Source organism: Salmo salar, chromosome ssa03, assembly GCF_905237065.1.
Source record: "Salmo salar chromosome ssa03, Ssal_v3.1, whole genome shotgun sequence".
NCBI lineage: Eukaryota > Metazoa > Chordata > Actinopteri > Salmoniformes > Salmonidae > Salmo > Salmo salar.
The window spans coordinates 77,616,041-77,631,091 of record NC_059444.1 but is presented as its reverse complement, the minus strand read 5'-3'; the positions used below and the strand labels follow the sequence as shown (position 1 = coordinate 77,631,091).

The following is a 15,051-nucleotide window of genomic DNA, read 5'->3' as shown; positions in this document are numbered from 1 at the left end:
GTGCGTACTTGTATGTGTCTTCTCTATCCTCGATGCCTCCAGAACATCCCTTCCCTGCAGCTCTTCGACTGAGAAGTGCATTCTATGGTACCTGTGTGGGCGTCATAGAGTACCACTCAATCGCTTCTTTTTGTCTTTCAACACTCATCCCCTCTTTTTAGACAGGAATTCAGAGGAGACAGTTCTTAACTCAATACCAACCCAACATTCAGCAGCCCTGCTGAGCTGGGCTGTTTCGTAAGGCTGTGTCGGTGTTCATATTCTGATTGGTTGTTTGGCAAAGAGAAGAGACACCCCCCCCTCACTCACTCACACACCTAGAGGCAGAGTTTTACTAGCACACAGACACAGTTGATTGAATTGGTGCATCACATTCATTATCTGTTAGTCATATATAGAGAATAAGAATGATTATATTTTCTATGGTGTGTTTACCCAAGAATCACCCAATAATCAATTTCCCTCCAACCCCTCTAAAAAGATGCGTTGTCAATGATTTCATTGCAAATCTGTGTCACGTGCTAAATGTGATTATGAGTAATTTTTTGACAATCACACATCGCTCTGAGCCAAGTGATGAGGTTGCCTTGGCAACAGGGAGGATATAGTCCCAATCATCCAGGGTTCTGTTGGCTGTATCAGGTCGTCAGTGATACTCTCTCACTTTCTCTTTCTCTCTCTCTCATGCTTTCACACTCTCCCTCTCTGTCTCTGCCGCTCTCCCTCTTGTGCTTTCACATTCGATCGCTTTCTCTCCCACTCTGTCACTGCAGTGAAGACTACCATTGATGGCTTCTTTCAGACAAAGAGATGCATTTTAAAGGAACAGGGAAAGGGGAAACCTAGTCAGTTGCACAAGTGAATGCATTCAACCGAAATTTGTCTTCCGTATTTAATCCCTCTGAATCAGAGAGGTGAGGGGGCCTGCCTTAATCGACATCCATGTCATCGGCGCCCGGGAGCAGGTGGTGTTGGGGGGGTTAACTGCCTCGCTCAAGGGCAGAACGGCAGATTTTTCCACCTTGCCGGCTCAAGGATTCGAACCATCAACCTATCGGTTACTGGCCCAACGCTCTTAACCGCTAGGCTACCTGCCGCCAGAAAGAAAGAGATTGAGAGAGAAGGAACGGGAGAATGTTTGTAGGTAGGGGTAGAGATTGAGATGTGTGAAGGGGAGACTACAGAATGACAACTGGACCAGGAAGAGTGAGAGAGGGAGATGAAGAGAAAATGAGAGTGGGATTGAGAGACTGGAGAGGTAGAAAAGCATCACTTGTAATCTGAGAGCCAGCTATGGCAGGAGGAAAGGGGGAGGAGGAGAGAGGGGTTCTAAACGGGGTAGAAAGTAAGAGGGCCTTGAGTATTTCCCTGACAGTGCTGAGCACTGCACCTCACAGGGTTGCTGTTGCTGCTGTGTAATGGGCAGGCTGGGCTTTCACCTTTCAGGAAAGAGGGAGAGGGGAGGGAGAGGTAGAGTGAGGAGAAGTGGTAGACTAAAAGGGGATTAAAAGAGAGGTAGAGTTAAAGTGGGGGAGAGATTGAGTATGTGAGAGAGCGAGAGTGAGGGGGCTGGGGGTTGGGATAAGGGGCATCTGTGATTGGTGCTCTGTGTTACAGAATGAAAGGTGCAGGGAGAGGGGGGTAGCTAATAGGGGTCTAACAGGTGATGATTGCTGGCTGGGGAAAGGAAGCTACCAGTAGGCGTAGCTGGCCCAGGGCCACTGCCACCTGAAAGGACCCCTTTGTACAGCCAGCACAGGCCCCCTTCTGTCCCCTGTACACTACAGTCTTTACACTAGGCCCTAGCCAGGCCCCCTTCTGTCCCCTGTACACTACAGTCTTTACACTAGGCCCTAGCCAGGCCCCCTTCTGTCCCCCTGTGCACTACAGTCTTTACACTAGGCCCTAGCCAGGCCCCCTTCTGTCCCCCTGTGCACTACAGTCTTTACACTAGGCCCTAGCCAGGCCCCCTTTTTTCCCCTGTGCACTACAGTCTTTACACTAGGCCCTAGCCAGGCCCCCTTTTTTCCCCTGTGCACTACAGTCTTTACACTAGGCCCTAGCCAGGCCCCCTTCTGTCCCCCTGTGCACTACAGTCTTTACACTAGGCCCTAGCCAGGCCCCCTTCTGTCCCCCTGTGCACTACAGTCTTTACACTAGGCCCTAGCCAGGCCCCCTTTTTTCCCCTGTGCACTACAGTCTTTACACTAGGCCCTAGCCAGGCCCCCTTTTTTCCCCTGTGCACTACAGTCTTTACACTAGGCCCTAGCCAGGCCCCCTTCTGTCCCCCTGTGCACTACAGTCTTTACACTAGGCCCTAGCTAGTAGGCTTGGGCGGTATACCATATATACCGGGATATTTGGAAATAACCACGGGGTGGTTTTTCAGTACCAATACAGGTACTGCCCAGCTTGCCCATTACACAGCAGCAACAGCAACCCTGTGAGGTGCAGTGCTACAGGTACAGTATTGGTACTGGTACAGTATTGGTACAGTATCAATACAGTTCGAACTATTTCTATTAAGGGTTTTTTAATAAATTATAATATTTGTTGCTACTTTTTAAGTAAATACATGTAGTCAACTTCAAAGCAAATGTTATTTGTCACATGTGTCGAATACAACAGGTGTAGACTTACAGTGAAATACTTACTTACAAGCCATAACCAACAATGCAGTTTTAAGAAAAAAAGGAAATAAAATTAACAAATAATTAAAGAGCAGCAGTAAATAACAATAGCGGGGCTATATACAGGGGTTACCGGTACAGAGTCAATGTGCGGGAGCACTGGTTAGTTGAGGTAAGTAATGTAATATGTACATGTAGGTAGAGTTGTTAAAGTGACTATGCATAGATAACTAACAGAGAGTAGCAGCAGTGTAAAAGAGGGGAGGGGGGGGGCAATGCAAATAGTCTGGGTAGCCGTTTGATTAGATGTTCATGAGTCTTATGGCTTGGGGGTAGAAGCTTTTTAGAAGCCTCTTGGGCCTAGACTTGGCGCTCCGGTACCGCTTGCCATGCGGTAGCAGAGAGAACAGTCTATGACTAGGGTGGCTGGAGTCTTTGACACTTTTTAGGGCCTTTCTGACACCGCCTGGTATAGAGGTCCTGGATGGCAGGAAGCTTGGCCCCAGTGATGTACTGGGCCGTTCGCACTACCCTCTGTAGTGCCTTGTGGTCGGAGGCTGAGCAGTTGCCATACCAGGCAGTGATGCAACCAGTCAGGATGCTCTCGATGGTGCAGCTGTAGAACCTTGTGAGGATCTGAGGACCCATGCCAAATCTTTTCAGTCTCCTGAGGGGGAATAGGTTTTGTCGTGCCCTCTTTACGACTGTCTTTGTGTGCTTGGACCATGTTAGTTTGTTGGTGATGTGGACACAGATTTAAGTTTCCCAGCATTAAAGTCCCCGGCCACTAGGAGCTCCGCCTCTGGATGAGCGTTTTCCTGTTTGCTTATGGCTGTATACAGCTCATTGAGTTCGGTCTTAGTGCCAGCATCCGTTTGTGGTGGTAAATAGACAGCTACGAAGAATATAGATTAAAACTCTCTTGGAAGATAGTGTGGTTTACAGTTTATCATGCAATACATTAGATTGCATTCTTCATTTCACCTGTAACATAATTTTTAATTATGAAGCTTACTGGTAGTTCTCAGTCGCGATGTTTGTTTACAAGCACACAACGATGAAAGACCGGAGACTTGTGAGTCACTCACTGTTGTGCAGCACGCACCAGGTGATCTAGTTACAGTATGGAATTCACAACTAAATGTTTGCCAGCTACAAATCTTATAAGTTAACTGTCTAAAATGTGCTAAATGCTCTGCAGTTGTGCATTTGGTTTGCTAATTTAGAAGCTAGTTAGCTATCTAGCTAAGTGGTTAGCTTCTTCCAAAATCAGGTTTAGCTGGGTAACAGCAGAGAATCCCCTCCTGGATCAAGAGCCTTGCTGTCTAGTATTTTTTTTTTGTGCGTACAACTTTGAGTATAATTTTTTTGTTACTTGTGTAACTTTCAGTATGAAGGTATTACAATCTGCATACCGCCCAAGCCTACTAGCTAGTCCCCCTTTATGTCTCCTGTACACTAGTCTTTACACTAGGCCCTAGCTAGGCCCCCTTCTGTCCCCAGTACACTACAGTATTTACACTAGGCCCTAGCTAGGCTCCCTTCTGTCCCCTGTACACTACAGTATTTACACTAGGCCCTAGCCAGGCCTCCTTCTGTCTCCTGTACACTACAGTATTTACACTAGGCCCTAGCTATTCCCCCGTCTGCCCCTGTACACTACACTTTTTACACTAGGCCCTAGCCAGACACTACTATGCCCTAGCAAACCCCACTGTCTGACTTCGCTGTACACTACACCCCAGATACAGTGAGGTACAGTATTCTGACAGGCACTAGTCTAAGAATCAGTAACGTATCAGCTAAGGTAGTTTGAAAAACACTGAGGTTCTGGCTTGCAGGGGGGAAAACGCATAGCCGCGGCAGTGAGGACAGACGTAAATATTAGCCGTGTCTGCCCAGTCCGGGGGGGTTAGCCACACAACACTCTCCTCGCTAGCTGGCAGCACAGACAGGACACATTCAGCCAGCCTGCCTGCCTGCTAGCGTAGAGAGAGCCATAGAGAACCAGCTGCATCATCTGAGCTGTTTTAGCTAGGCTAAATCAGTCCCTTTCTGAGGGGGAAAATAGCCTGTGTGGGTTTGGGCTGGAGGACATGATGTGTAGCTGTAGTGTTGTGGAAGCATATGAGGAGTTATTGCCCCAAGCCTCTTTTGATTTCCATCTATGTGCGTTTGGAAAATCAGCCCTATGATTGAAGCTTTAGTTAGGGCACTCAGTGTGAATGGAAGCCTTTGATTGTATGTCTGGCAAAGCAACATGATTTGATTTAGTCCATTTCCAGTTCGTCTGTTCAGTGGTAATTCACAGGAATCAGAGAATTATCTTGTTTGACTTTCGATTGACAGTTGCACTTATAGACAAGACCCAGCGAACACTTCCCTAAACGTTCTCCTTTGGTTATTTGACATACAGTGCCTTCAGAAAGTATTCACACCCTTTGACATTTTACCGATTTTGTTGTATTACTGCCTGACTTTAAAATGGATTAAATTGCGATTATTTTTTGTCACTTGCCTTTTTTTTTGTACCTCGTAATGTCAAAGTAGAGTTCTCTTTTTCAAATTTTTTTTCAAATAATTTATAAACATTTTAAAGGTGAAATGTCTTGACTCAATAAGTATTCAACCCCTTTTGTTATGGCAAGCCTAAATAAGTTCAGTAGTAAACATTTGCTTAACGAGTCACATAATAAGTTGCATGGACTCAATCTGTGTGCAATAATAGTGCTTAACATGGTTTTTGAATGAATACCTCATCTCTGTACCTCTGGACAAGCAGTGAATTTCTAACACCGATTCAACCAGTGAGATTTTCCAATGCCTCGCAAAGAAGGGCACCTGTTGGTAGATTGGTGAACAACAAAAAAACGCAGACATTGAATATCCCTTTGAGTATGGTGAAGTTATTAAATACACTTTGGGTGGTGTATCAACACACCCAGTCACTACAAATATACAGGCGTCCTTCCTAACTCTGTTGCCGGAGAGGAGGGAAACCACTCAGGGATTTCACCATGAGGGCAATGGTGATTTTTAAAGTTTGTTTTCTCCGATCACACTCTGAGGATGGATCAACAACATTGTAGTTACTCCACAATACTAACCTAATTTACAGAGTGAAAAAAAGGAAGCCTGTACAGAATACATGCATCCTGTTTGCAACAAGGTAATAAAGTAATACTGCAAAAAATATGGCAAAGCAATTAACTTTTTGTCCTAAATACGAAGTGTTATGTTTGGGGCAAATCCAAAAACACTTCACTGAGTATTACTCCCCATATTTTCAAGCATAGTCATGGCTGCATCATGTTATGGGTGTGCTTCTAAGGACTGGGGAGTTTTTCAGGATAAAAAAAATAACTAAAGAGAGCTAAGCACAGGCAAAATCCTAGAAGAAAGCAGAGTGAAACAGGTTTTCTACCAGACACTGGGAGATTAATTCACCTTTCAGCAGGACAATAACCTAAAACACAAGGCCAAATCTACACTGGAGTTGCTTACCAAGAAGACAGTGAATGTTCCTGAGTGGCCGAGTTACAGTTTTGACTTATCTGCTTGAAAATCTATGGCAAGACCTGAAAATGGTTGTCTAGCAATGATCAACAACCACTTTTACAGAGCTTGAAGAATTTGGGGCAAATGTTGCTCAATCCATGTGTGATAATCTCTTAGACTTACCCAGACAGACTCACAGCTGTAAACACTGCTAAAGATGATTCTAATATGTATTGATTCAGGTGGTTGAATACTTATCTAATCAAGATATTAGTGTTTTATTTTTCCAGATTTTTTTTTTTACAATTGTTAAATTTTTTCCCCCACTGACAGAGTATTTTGTGTAGATCGTCCTGGGAACTAACATTTGGTAGCTGGGGAGGCTGCAATATCTTCAAATAAATATTCTGAAAGCCCCAAAATAAAACCAAACATGAGGAGTTTCATGATGCTAATTAACAATGGCTTTTATAATTAACTGGTCCTACCAAGAGGCTAATCACTTGGATTAAGACCGATAACTACCCTAATGATTTTACTCCTGACCTTGTCCCTGTGCCCAGTCACTGCTTGCACACACACACTGAACACACACACACAAACCGTATTGTGCCCCATCAGGACTGGTGTGTCACTCCACTTTGTTGGGTGCCAGAGCAGTGACTTATTATCAGTGTTAGACTTCCTGCTGAGAGAAGTGATAACACACTAATTGGTGTCTTGAAATGGACGCCAAGTGCTTGTCTCTTCAGAAATAAATATTTATGGCCTCCCGAGTGGCGCAGCGGTCTAATGCCCTGCATCGCAGTGTTTTGAAGTGTCACTACAGCCTTTGGTTCGAATCCCAGGCTGTCACAACCGGCTGTGACCGGGAGTCCCATAGGGACACAATTGGCCCAGCGTCATCCAGGTTTGGGGAGGGTTTGGCCAGGGGGGCTTTACTTGGCTCATTGCACTCTAGCGACTTCTTGTGGCGGGCAGGGTGCCTGCAGGCTGACTTCGGTCGTCAGTTGAACGGTATTTCCACCGAAACTTTGGTTAAGCGAGCGGGTGTTAAGGAGCGCAGTTTGGCGGGTCATGTTTAGGCGGACGCGTGACTCTCCCGAGCCCGTTGGGGAGTTGCAGCATGAGACAAGATCGTAATCACGATATTGGGGAGAAAAAGGGGGCAAAAGTTTGGACACACCTACTCATTCCAGAATTTTCTGAATTTGTACTATTTTCTACATTATAGAATAATAGCGAAGACATCAAAACTATGAAATAACGCATATGGAATCATGTAGCAACCCAAAAAGTGATAAACAAATCAAAATATATTTTATTTGACATTCTTCAAAGTAGCCACCCTTTGCCTTGATGACAGCTTTGCACACTCTTGGCATTCTCTCAACCAGCTTCATGAAGTAGTCACCTGGAATGCATTTCAATTAACAGGTGTGCCTTGTTAAAAGTTAATTTGTGGAATTTCTTTCCTTCTTAATGCGTTTGAGCCAATCCGTTGTGTTGTGACAAGGTTGTGATGGTACACAGAGATAGCCCTATTTGGTAAAATACCAAGTCCATATTACAGCTCAAATAACCAAAGAGAAACATGAAGGTCAGTCAATCCGGGAAATTTCAAGAACTTTGAAAGTTTCTTCAAGTGCAGTTGCAAAAACCATCAAGCGCTATGATGAAACTGATGAGGACCGCCACAGGAAAGGAAGACCCAGAGCTACCTCTGCTGCAGAGGATACGTTCATTAGATTTAACTGCACCTCAGATTTCAGCCCAAATAAATGCTTCACAGAGTTCAAGTAACAGACACATCTCAACATCCATGTTCAGAGGAGACTGAGTGAATCAGGTCTTCATTGTCAAATTGCTGCAAAGAAACCACTACTGATGGACACTAATAAGAAGAAGAGACTTGCTTGGGCCAAGAAACACGAGCAATGGACATTAGACCGGTGGAAATCTGTCCTTTGGTCTGATGAGTCCACATTTGAGATTTTTGGTTCCGATCGCTGTGTCTTTGTGTGGCTCCCACCGTGAGGTGTGATGGTGTGGGGGTGCTTTGCTGGTAACACTGTCAGTGATTTATTTAGAATTCGAGGTACACTTAACCAGCATGGCTACCACAGCATTCTACAACGATACGCCATCCCATCTGGTTTGCGCTTAGTGGGGCTATTATTTGTTTTTTTAACAGGACAATGACCCAGCACACCTCCAGGCTGTGTAAGGGCTATTTGACCAAGAAGGAGAGTGATGGAGTGCTGCATCAGATGACCTGGCCTCCACAATCACTCGACCTCAACCCAATTGAGATGGTTTGGGATGAGTTTGACCGCAAAGTGAAGGAAAAGCAGCCAACATATGTGGGAACTCCTTCAAGACTGTTGGAAAGGCATTCCAGGTGAAGCTGGTTGAGAGAATGCAAAAGTGTGCAAAGCTGTCATCAAGGCAAAGGGTGGCAACTTCGAAGAATCTAAAATCTTTGTCACAGATCCCACCGGTACTGCTGCTCATTCCGTGCACCAGTTCCAGAGGTCTACGTCACCGTCCTCTAGGCATCGCTGAACTGTCTCATTACGCACACCTGGTTCCCATTCCCCCTGATTAGTAATTGTATATATGTGCCCTCTGTTCACCATTGTCTTGGTCGGTTACTGTTCCCATGTCCGTCGGTCTTGTGAATACCTGTGCTTTGATGTTTCGGCTTTCGTGCTGCGTGTATTGTGCACTTGTTATTACGGGTCTCGTCCTGTATACTTATTAGAGGTTTAACCTCGCTCTTTTGTTTGGGTTACATCCCTGTGTTTTTGTATATGTGGTTTTTTTGGGCTTCTTCCCCGTGCCTTTTCATGGCATGTTGTATTTTTTGTGGAGTATTAAAACCCCCTATTATGTATTCCTGCGCCTGTCTCCAATCATTTATACAATGTGGCAATCTTAAATATATTTTGATTTGATTAACACTTTTTTGGTTACTACATGATTCCATATGTGTTATTTCACAGATTTGATGTCTTCACTATTATTCTACAATGTAGAAAATAGTAAAAATAAAGAAAAACCCTTGAATGAGTAAGTGTCCAAACTTTTGACTGGTGCTGTATATATTTATTTATTTATTTGTACTTGTTTTTTTTATCTAATGATACTTGTTGCTTTTTTGACACGGAGTAGGATGCCACATTAAGTAAGTGGTGGCCTATTTTCATGGTCCATATGTCTGTAATGACTGTCAAGCTCTCCGCTATCTTTGGGTAGCCTCTATCGCGCTGTAGCTAGTTTTCAGTACCTTGTACAGAAACGATCTCAGTAGATTCTACAATAGCTAGCCTAGTAGCTAGCTAGCTGTTTATATATGGTACATTAGCCAGTAGCTAGCTAGCTCTCAGTAGACTGTACTGTAGCTAGCTATCTCTCCGTATTGGTATATTAGCTAGCTAGCTAGCTAGCGCTTAGTAGGACATACCTGGGGAACATGTCTGACGTCTCTCGCCTATAGCTCCTGGTATGTCTCATACGGCCCCGTCATGATGTGACAGTGTTTGTGATGGGGTGGCACTTCAATGGCTACTGACAGGGGAGAACGCGGATACTCTAAAATGTAGGAGAGAGGAGAGCAGAAGTTATTTCACAGCAGACCACCACATGTCCACTGAATTAGCGTTAGCCTAAGTGATTAAGTTACAGTATATCGAATTAGCTTTTAAAGTAACCTTTTAAAGTAATGCAACTCTATATTTATACTACCTTTTGAGTACGTTTTATAGAGTTTGTGTAAGTCCTTGGCTCTGCCTTTTCAGATTAGTAACACTGCCTCAGATGGACAGATTCACTCAAAGCCCACAGAATCTATGTTGTGCGTACATGTGTGGGTGTTCAGTTGGTGTTTGTGTCTTGATCAGGTCCTGAGTCCCTCTCTATCCGCTGCCCTGACTGTCTGAAGAGAGGGAGATGCTCCCTGGTCTCGGCTCCCTCTAGCTGAGTGGATTATAAAATTGCCTCAGTTTGTTACAACGCCAACTCACTCTTCTCTCTCTCCGACTCTCTCTTTCCTACTCTCTCACTCTCACTCACTCTCGCACGCACGATCGCACGCACGCACGCACACACACACACACACAGTCTTGTGTAACTAACCTTGTGGGGACACACAATTCAGTCCCATTCAAAATCCTATTTTCCCTAACACTAATTCTAACCTAAACCCCCTAGAAATGTGCATTTTACCTTGTGGGGACTGTCTGCAGTTGTTCCATTTTTTGTTGTTGATTACTATTCTTGTGGGGACTTCTGGTCCCCACAAGTATAGTTAAACACGTCCACACACACACACTTTCTCTCTCTCCTCTCTCTCTCCTCTCTCCATTCCTCCCTCTCCATCCATCTCTCTCTCTCCCTCTGATCATTGATCTGCTTGGACGCCCACTGAAAGGCCCTATTATCCTATGCCGAAGAGCGTCCCGTCTGCCTGCCTGTTTTGGAGCTCTTCTGAAAGCCTGCATGGTCTGGTTGGTGTGTTCGTGGCCTTGGTACATTCACGGTGGTGAGACTGGAGTGTGTCTCCTTCACAGCTAAGGTCTATTTATGTAAAAGGGTTGAGGCGTGATGATGTCTGGGGCCTTGGACGAGTGTTTTGGTTCTGTAGTGTGTGTGACGTTGTGCGGTAGTATATAGGCCTACTGAGGAAGAGTGACGATTCAGTCATTAAATTCATCAATTAATTAGTCAGTCACTCAATCAATTAACAAATCAAGTCGATCTTTATTATCCCAGAGGGAGATTTGGTTGACAAGCATCCAATCCATCCCAGGTTTCATCCTAATTGAAAGCGGAGCGGTCTCCAGTGTAGCAAACACCACAGGAAATAGTAAAACAATTCCAACATGTCTAACATTATCTCTCTCTCCCCCTCAGTGATCCTGTTCTGTATGGCGGCGCTCATCTTCCCCATCGGTTTCTACATCAACGAGGTGGGTGGCCAGCCATACAAGCTGCCCAACAACACGGTGGTGGGCTCCTCCTACGTCCTCTTTGTCCTCTCCATCTTCTTCACCATAGTGGGACTGCTGTTCGCAGGCAAGGTGTGCCTGCCCGGCTGACTGCGGCTACCGCTCTGCCACCTGGAATTTAAGCTGGGGCTGAGGAAAAACATACAAAGGAGATAAATAAAATGGAGGAAAAGAAAAATGGACGACTAAAAAGAAAAACACTGGCCAGAAAGCAGGGATGGGATGTCTCTGACGGACGGTGTGACGATATGCAGCTGGGACGGTTAACGCGGAGTAACAAACTAACTGAGATGAATAGACACGGACGAATATGGACGCTGTCGAACTGACTCAGGCTTTTTTTCCCTCTCTGCCTTTGCTTATTTAAAACATGTTATTTTTACATTGTTGTTGTTGCACTTTGGAGAGCGATGCGGGAGACACACGTCCGGTCCATGGGGGGGTGGGGAGGGGTTCTTTCCCCAAACCCCCTGCCGTTGCCACGGCGACAGTAACTGACGTCACACCTTTGGGAGGATCTCCACTTCACCCTTCCTGCCCAGCGAGAAAACAAACCGTTGTCATCTCAACCGTTCCTGTTGCTATTTTTGGCTTCTTACACTATTTCAGTTGTTTTGGATTCTTCCATTTAGTGTTTTTTGGGGTTGTTGCTTTCTCCTTTCCCCCTTTTTCACTGAGGTGGTTTGAGGTGAAGTTTGGGCCAACAAACCTCTGGAGGAGCTGTAAGGGTATATTAAGAGGCTGCTGATGGGGTCATTGTCTCTCTGCCTCCCCATGTGTGGCCTGGGACAAGAGTCACTTCAGCCATGGTTAGGCAGTAACTAGGGAGGGGGCTATTTTGGGTAGAGGGGGAAGGTTGGTTGAGATGACATCCTAGGTGGCATCCTAGCTTGCTGGGCATGAGCAAGTCCCCTTTGGAAGAGGGAGGGTGGACTGCTACATTGGCCTTTCCATCTTCACCCTAACCTTAACCCCAGCACCATGACCCATATAATCCAGGGGATTTAGACAGGTGCACTGTTCCAGAGAGGGGAGGGTAGGACCCCAGGCCCTGACGACCATGGTTCCTTAATTGGCCAGGCACCACACAGTAAGTCAAGCACCTACCAGCTGCTCTACAGGAAAGGAAAAAGTGAATGAAGACTGAGAGCACCTGGATTATTATGAAACATGGATGGGATCAGGCAGGAGGGATTTTTTGCTTTGTAAAATAGTAATAAAAGGCATCAGGGACTGCAGGTCAGGTCGTTGTGGGGCTGTGCCTCACTACTGTGCTGTGCCCGATGCCTGTGAAACACACACGCACACACACTAACAGATGCACAAAAGACTTGCACACAAACACACACACACGTGTTTCGGGCTCAATCTCTAAGTCATGGTGAAGTATTTGTTGTCCATTTCCATTCCTGCTCAGCTTTTCTTTGTGTTGGTCTGTATAATATGGATTGTGAAGAAGCCCTTTCTGGTTCCTAGTTTGATTTGTTGTTGTGCCATGATCAGAATTTCTGTTTTAGGAAGCACTGTGCATTCAACGGTATAGCTAATAGCAGAAGAGGCACCACAAATGTATAAAAAAATAACTTCTTACCTCATTTTTTTCTTATTCAAACTACTATTATTATGTTTTCCAAACCATGGCGATGAGTTCTCAAGAAATTGTATTGTCTTGATCAGGCGGCTAGGCATAAAGCTTGTGATCAACGCAAATGATTTATCTTTCACTGAATAAAAAGAGAAAAAAGACAGATGTGTTTGAGTCTGACACAATCACTCTACATACTGTATAATGTTTATTCTGTTTCAACATGTTAGTGTTCAGCTGCAGGCCTCGAGGGCCACCATGTCAGCTGGTTTATGTGTTTCCTGGTTTGTAATTTATCAACTAGTGTCTTTGACTGGCTAGGGAGTAGCCAATCACACCGGTCTCTGATAAAAGGCAATGACAAAAACCAGGGCGATGTTCAGTAGGAGAAACCTCCCTGTTTCAAAAGTTATCTAAAACTAATATATAAAATAATCCAGAGGACCTCTTATTTATTTATTTATTTATTTATTTTACCACAAAAAAATTTAATTTGGGGGGGGGGTTTCAGTTATATATTTTTCAGTTTCTTATGGGATAATCTGTAGAAGAATGTTCCATCTCCAAATGGCCTTCCCATCTGAACGTTTTAAGACATTGCACTTTTTTCAACACAAACCTATGTAGAAGACCGAGGCAACCAAGGTGCATCTCAGTTGAAGGGCTAAATGTTTTCAGTCAGCCTGTAAAGTATTGTTCATCTGGAAATGAGCACCAGTGAAGTTAGTGAAGAACAAAACGTACAGTACCCTCCCAACTCCGCCACTATTGATTCAAGTTGTTTCTTTGAAGACTTTAACAGTGCTTGCCATATTCACCTTTGAATTGACTTAATCTCCAGTTAAGTTTTACAGTCAAACCTATGAGTGACCTTTCATTCGTTCATACTGCATTCATGTTTCTGTTAAATGTGGATTTTGTTCAGAAGTCTGTGTGCTCAGTGTCCAGCCAAGAATGGACAAAGATTTACATAATGCAACTGATAAAATTTTTCCTTCCATCATTTACAAACACTAATTATTTACAGTGCAAAAAGGAATGATGTATCCACAGCAAAATGCTAATCTGATTATATGGAAGTGCACATTGACTGTTTGGGTAAGTGATTAGCAAGACACTAGTCACTAACATCATCTGACTGTATAGAATAAAAGGCACCAACTATGCAAATAAAGACGAGCTCTACAGGTGTAATAGTCAAGGCTCCTCTTCCATCTAATTACAGCATCTTGTCTGTCAACCATCTTGAAACTAATCAATGCCTGTGATGTGATCCATACTCAATTAAATCCAAAATAAAGGGCCACATTTACCAATCACTTCCACCAGTCCAAGGTTTGCACAAGTTATTTTCTGAGAGAAAGAAATTAGTATTTTAAAATGAAGTTAAACCATGAAAGTGTCATTAGTAACACCTGCTTCACTCTCCTTGGATAACAACAGATGGAGCGAACTTCATACCAGAGCAAAACATTTAGGTTGCATCCCAAGTGGCACCCTCTTCCCTGATCTGTTGGTATATAGTGAATAGTGTGCCATTTGGGCCATTTTATAATGAGGAATGTCCAAAATCTGGTTGTTTGGATAAAGAGAGCTGGTTCTTATTTGGGTATTAGGTGAAGTCTGCCATTTTGCCATTCAAATGAATTTACCAGCTAGATTGACCCCCTAGAGTCTATGTCCGTGCCCCTGTGGAAATGTAATTAGCATAATAAACACATCTCCATCAAAATCTCTCTGTTTAAGATGGAGCATTTGCGGTGGAAGTTGGCCAAGCTACAGCGGTGTTTGTCAGACAATGACACATCCCGGTCTTCTCACGAAAATGTCTGTAGTGTCCAAACGGTTTGGCCTCCAAACTAATAGAGCCCCACAGTGGAGGTGTCATAATACCCGTAAAACCTAGCGGTCAAACAAGGAAATGGTTCCAATCATTTTTCCTAAATTTATTTTTCCTATAGGGAATGTTAGAATCACTTAAAATAAGGGCTGGGTTTCGTGTAGGCTTACCCTGGCGTGACGTTTTGATAACCGTGTAAATCTCTCTCGGACAAGGTAACTTTAATCAATATATTTACTCTCAGATTTGAAAATGCTAATTAGCGTCAAAGTAGACACCATACAAGACTACAAATCCCTGCAAGCTCCTGCGCGTCATCTTTCGCTGACACCTTTGCTAACAGCTATACTGTCAAAGAAATGTAACCAAATGTATCTAACATAGTTAATCCAGAGATTCTTACCTTTGCCTTGATTTGGCAGTTTTGTCCAGATCATCATGGCATTTGCAGTTATTTGACAGCCATATTAGCAGCTAATTAGCATTTCA

General features: G+C 44.1%; 1 protein-coding gene across 1 annotated transcript in view; it reads left to right on the top strand.

Moving 5' to 3' along the window:
• LOC106601686 (uncharacterized protein C16orf52 homolog B) overlaps positions 1-12,883 on the top strand; it is a 32,520-nt gene extending 19,637 nt beyond the window's left edge. Inside the window, exon 3 of the mRNA XM_045715501.1 lies at positions 11,043-12,883. Coding sequence (XP_045571457.1) covers positions 11,043-11,227 — 185 coding nt within the window. The 3' untranslated portion in view covers positions 11,228-12,883. The remainder of the gene's footprint in view (positions 1-11,042) is intronic.
• The last annotated feature ends 2,168 nt before the right edge of the window (positions 12,884-15,051 follow it).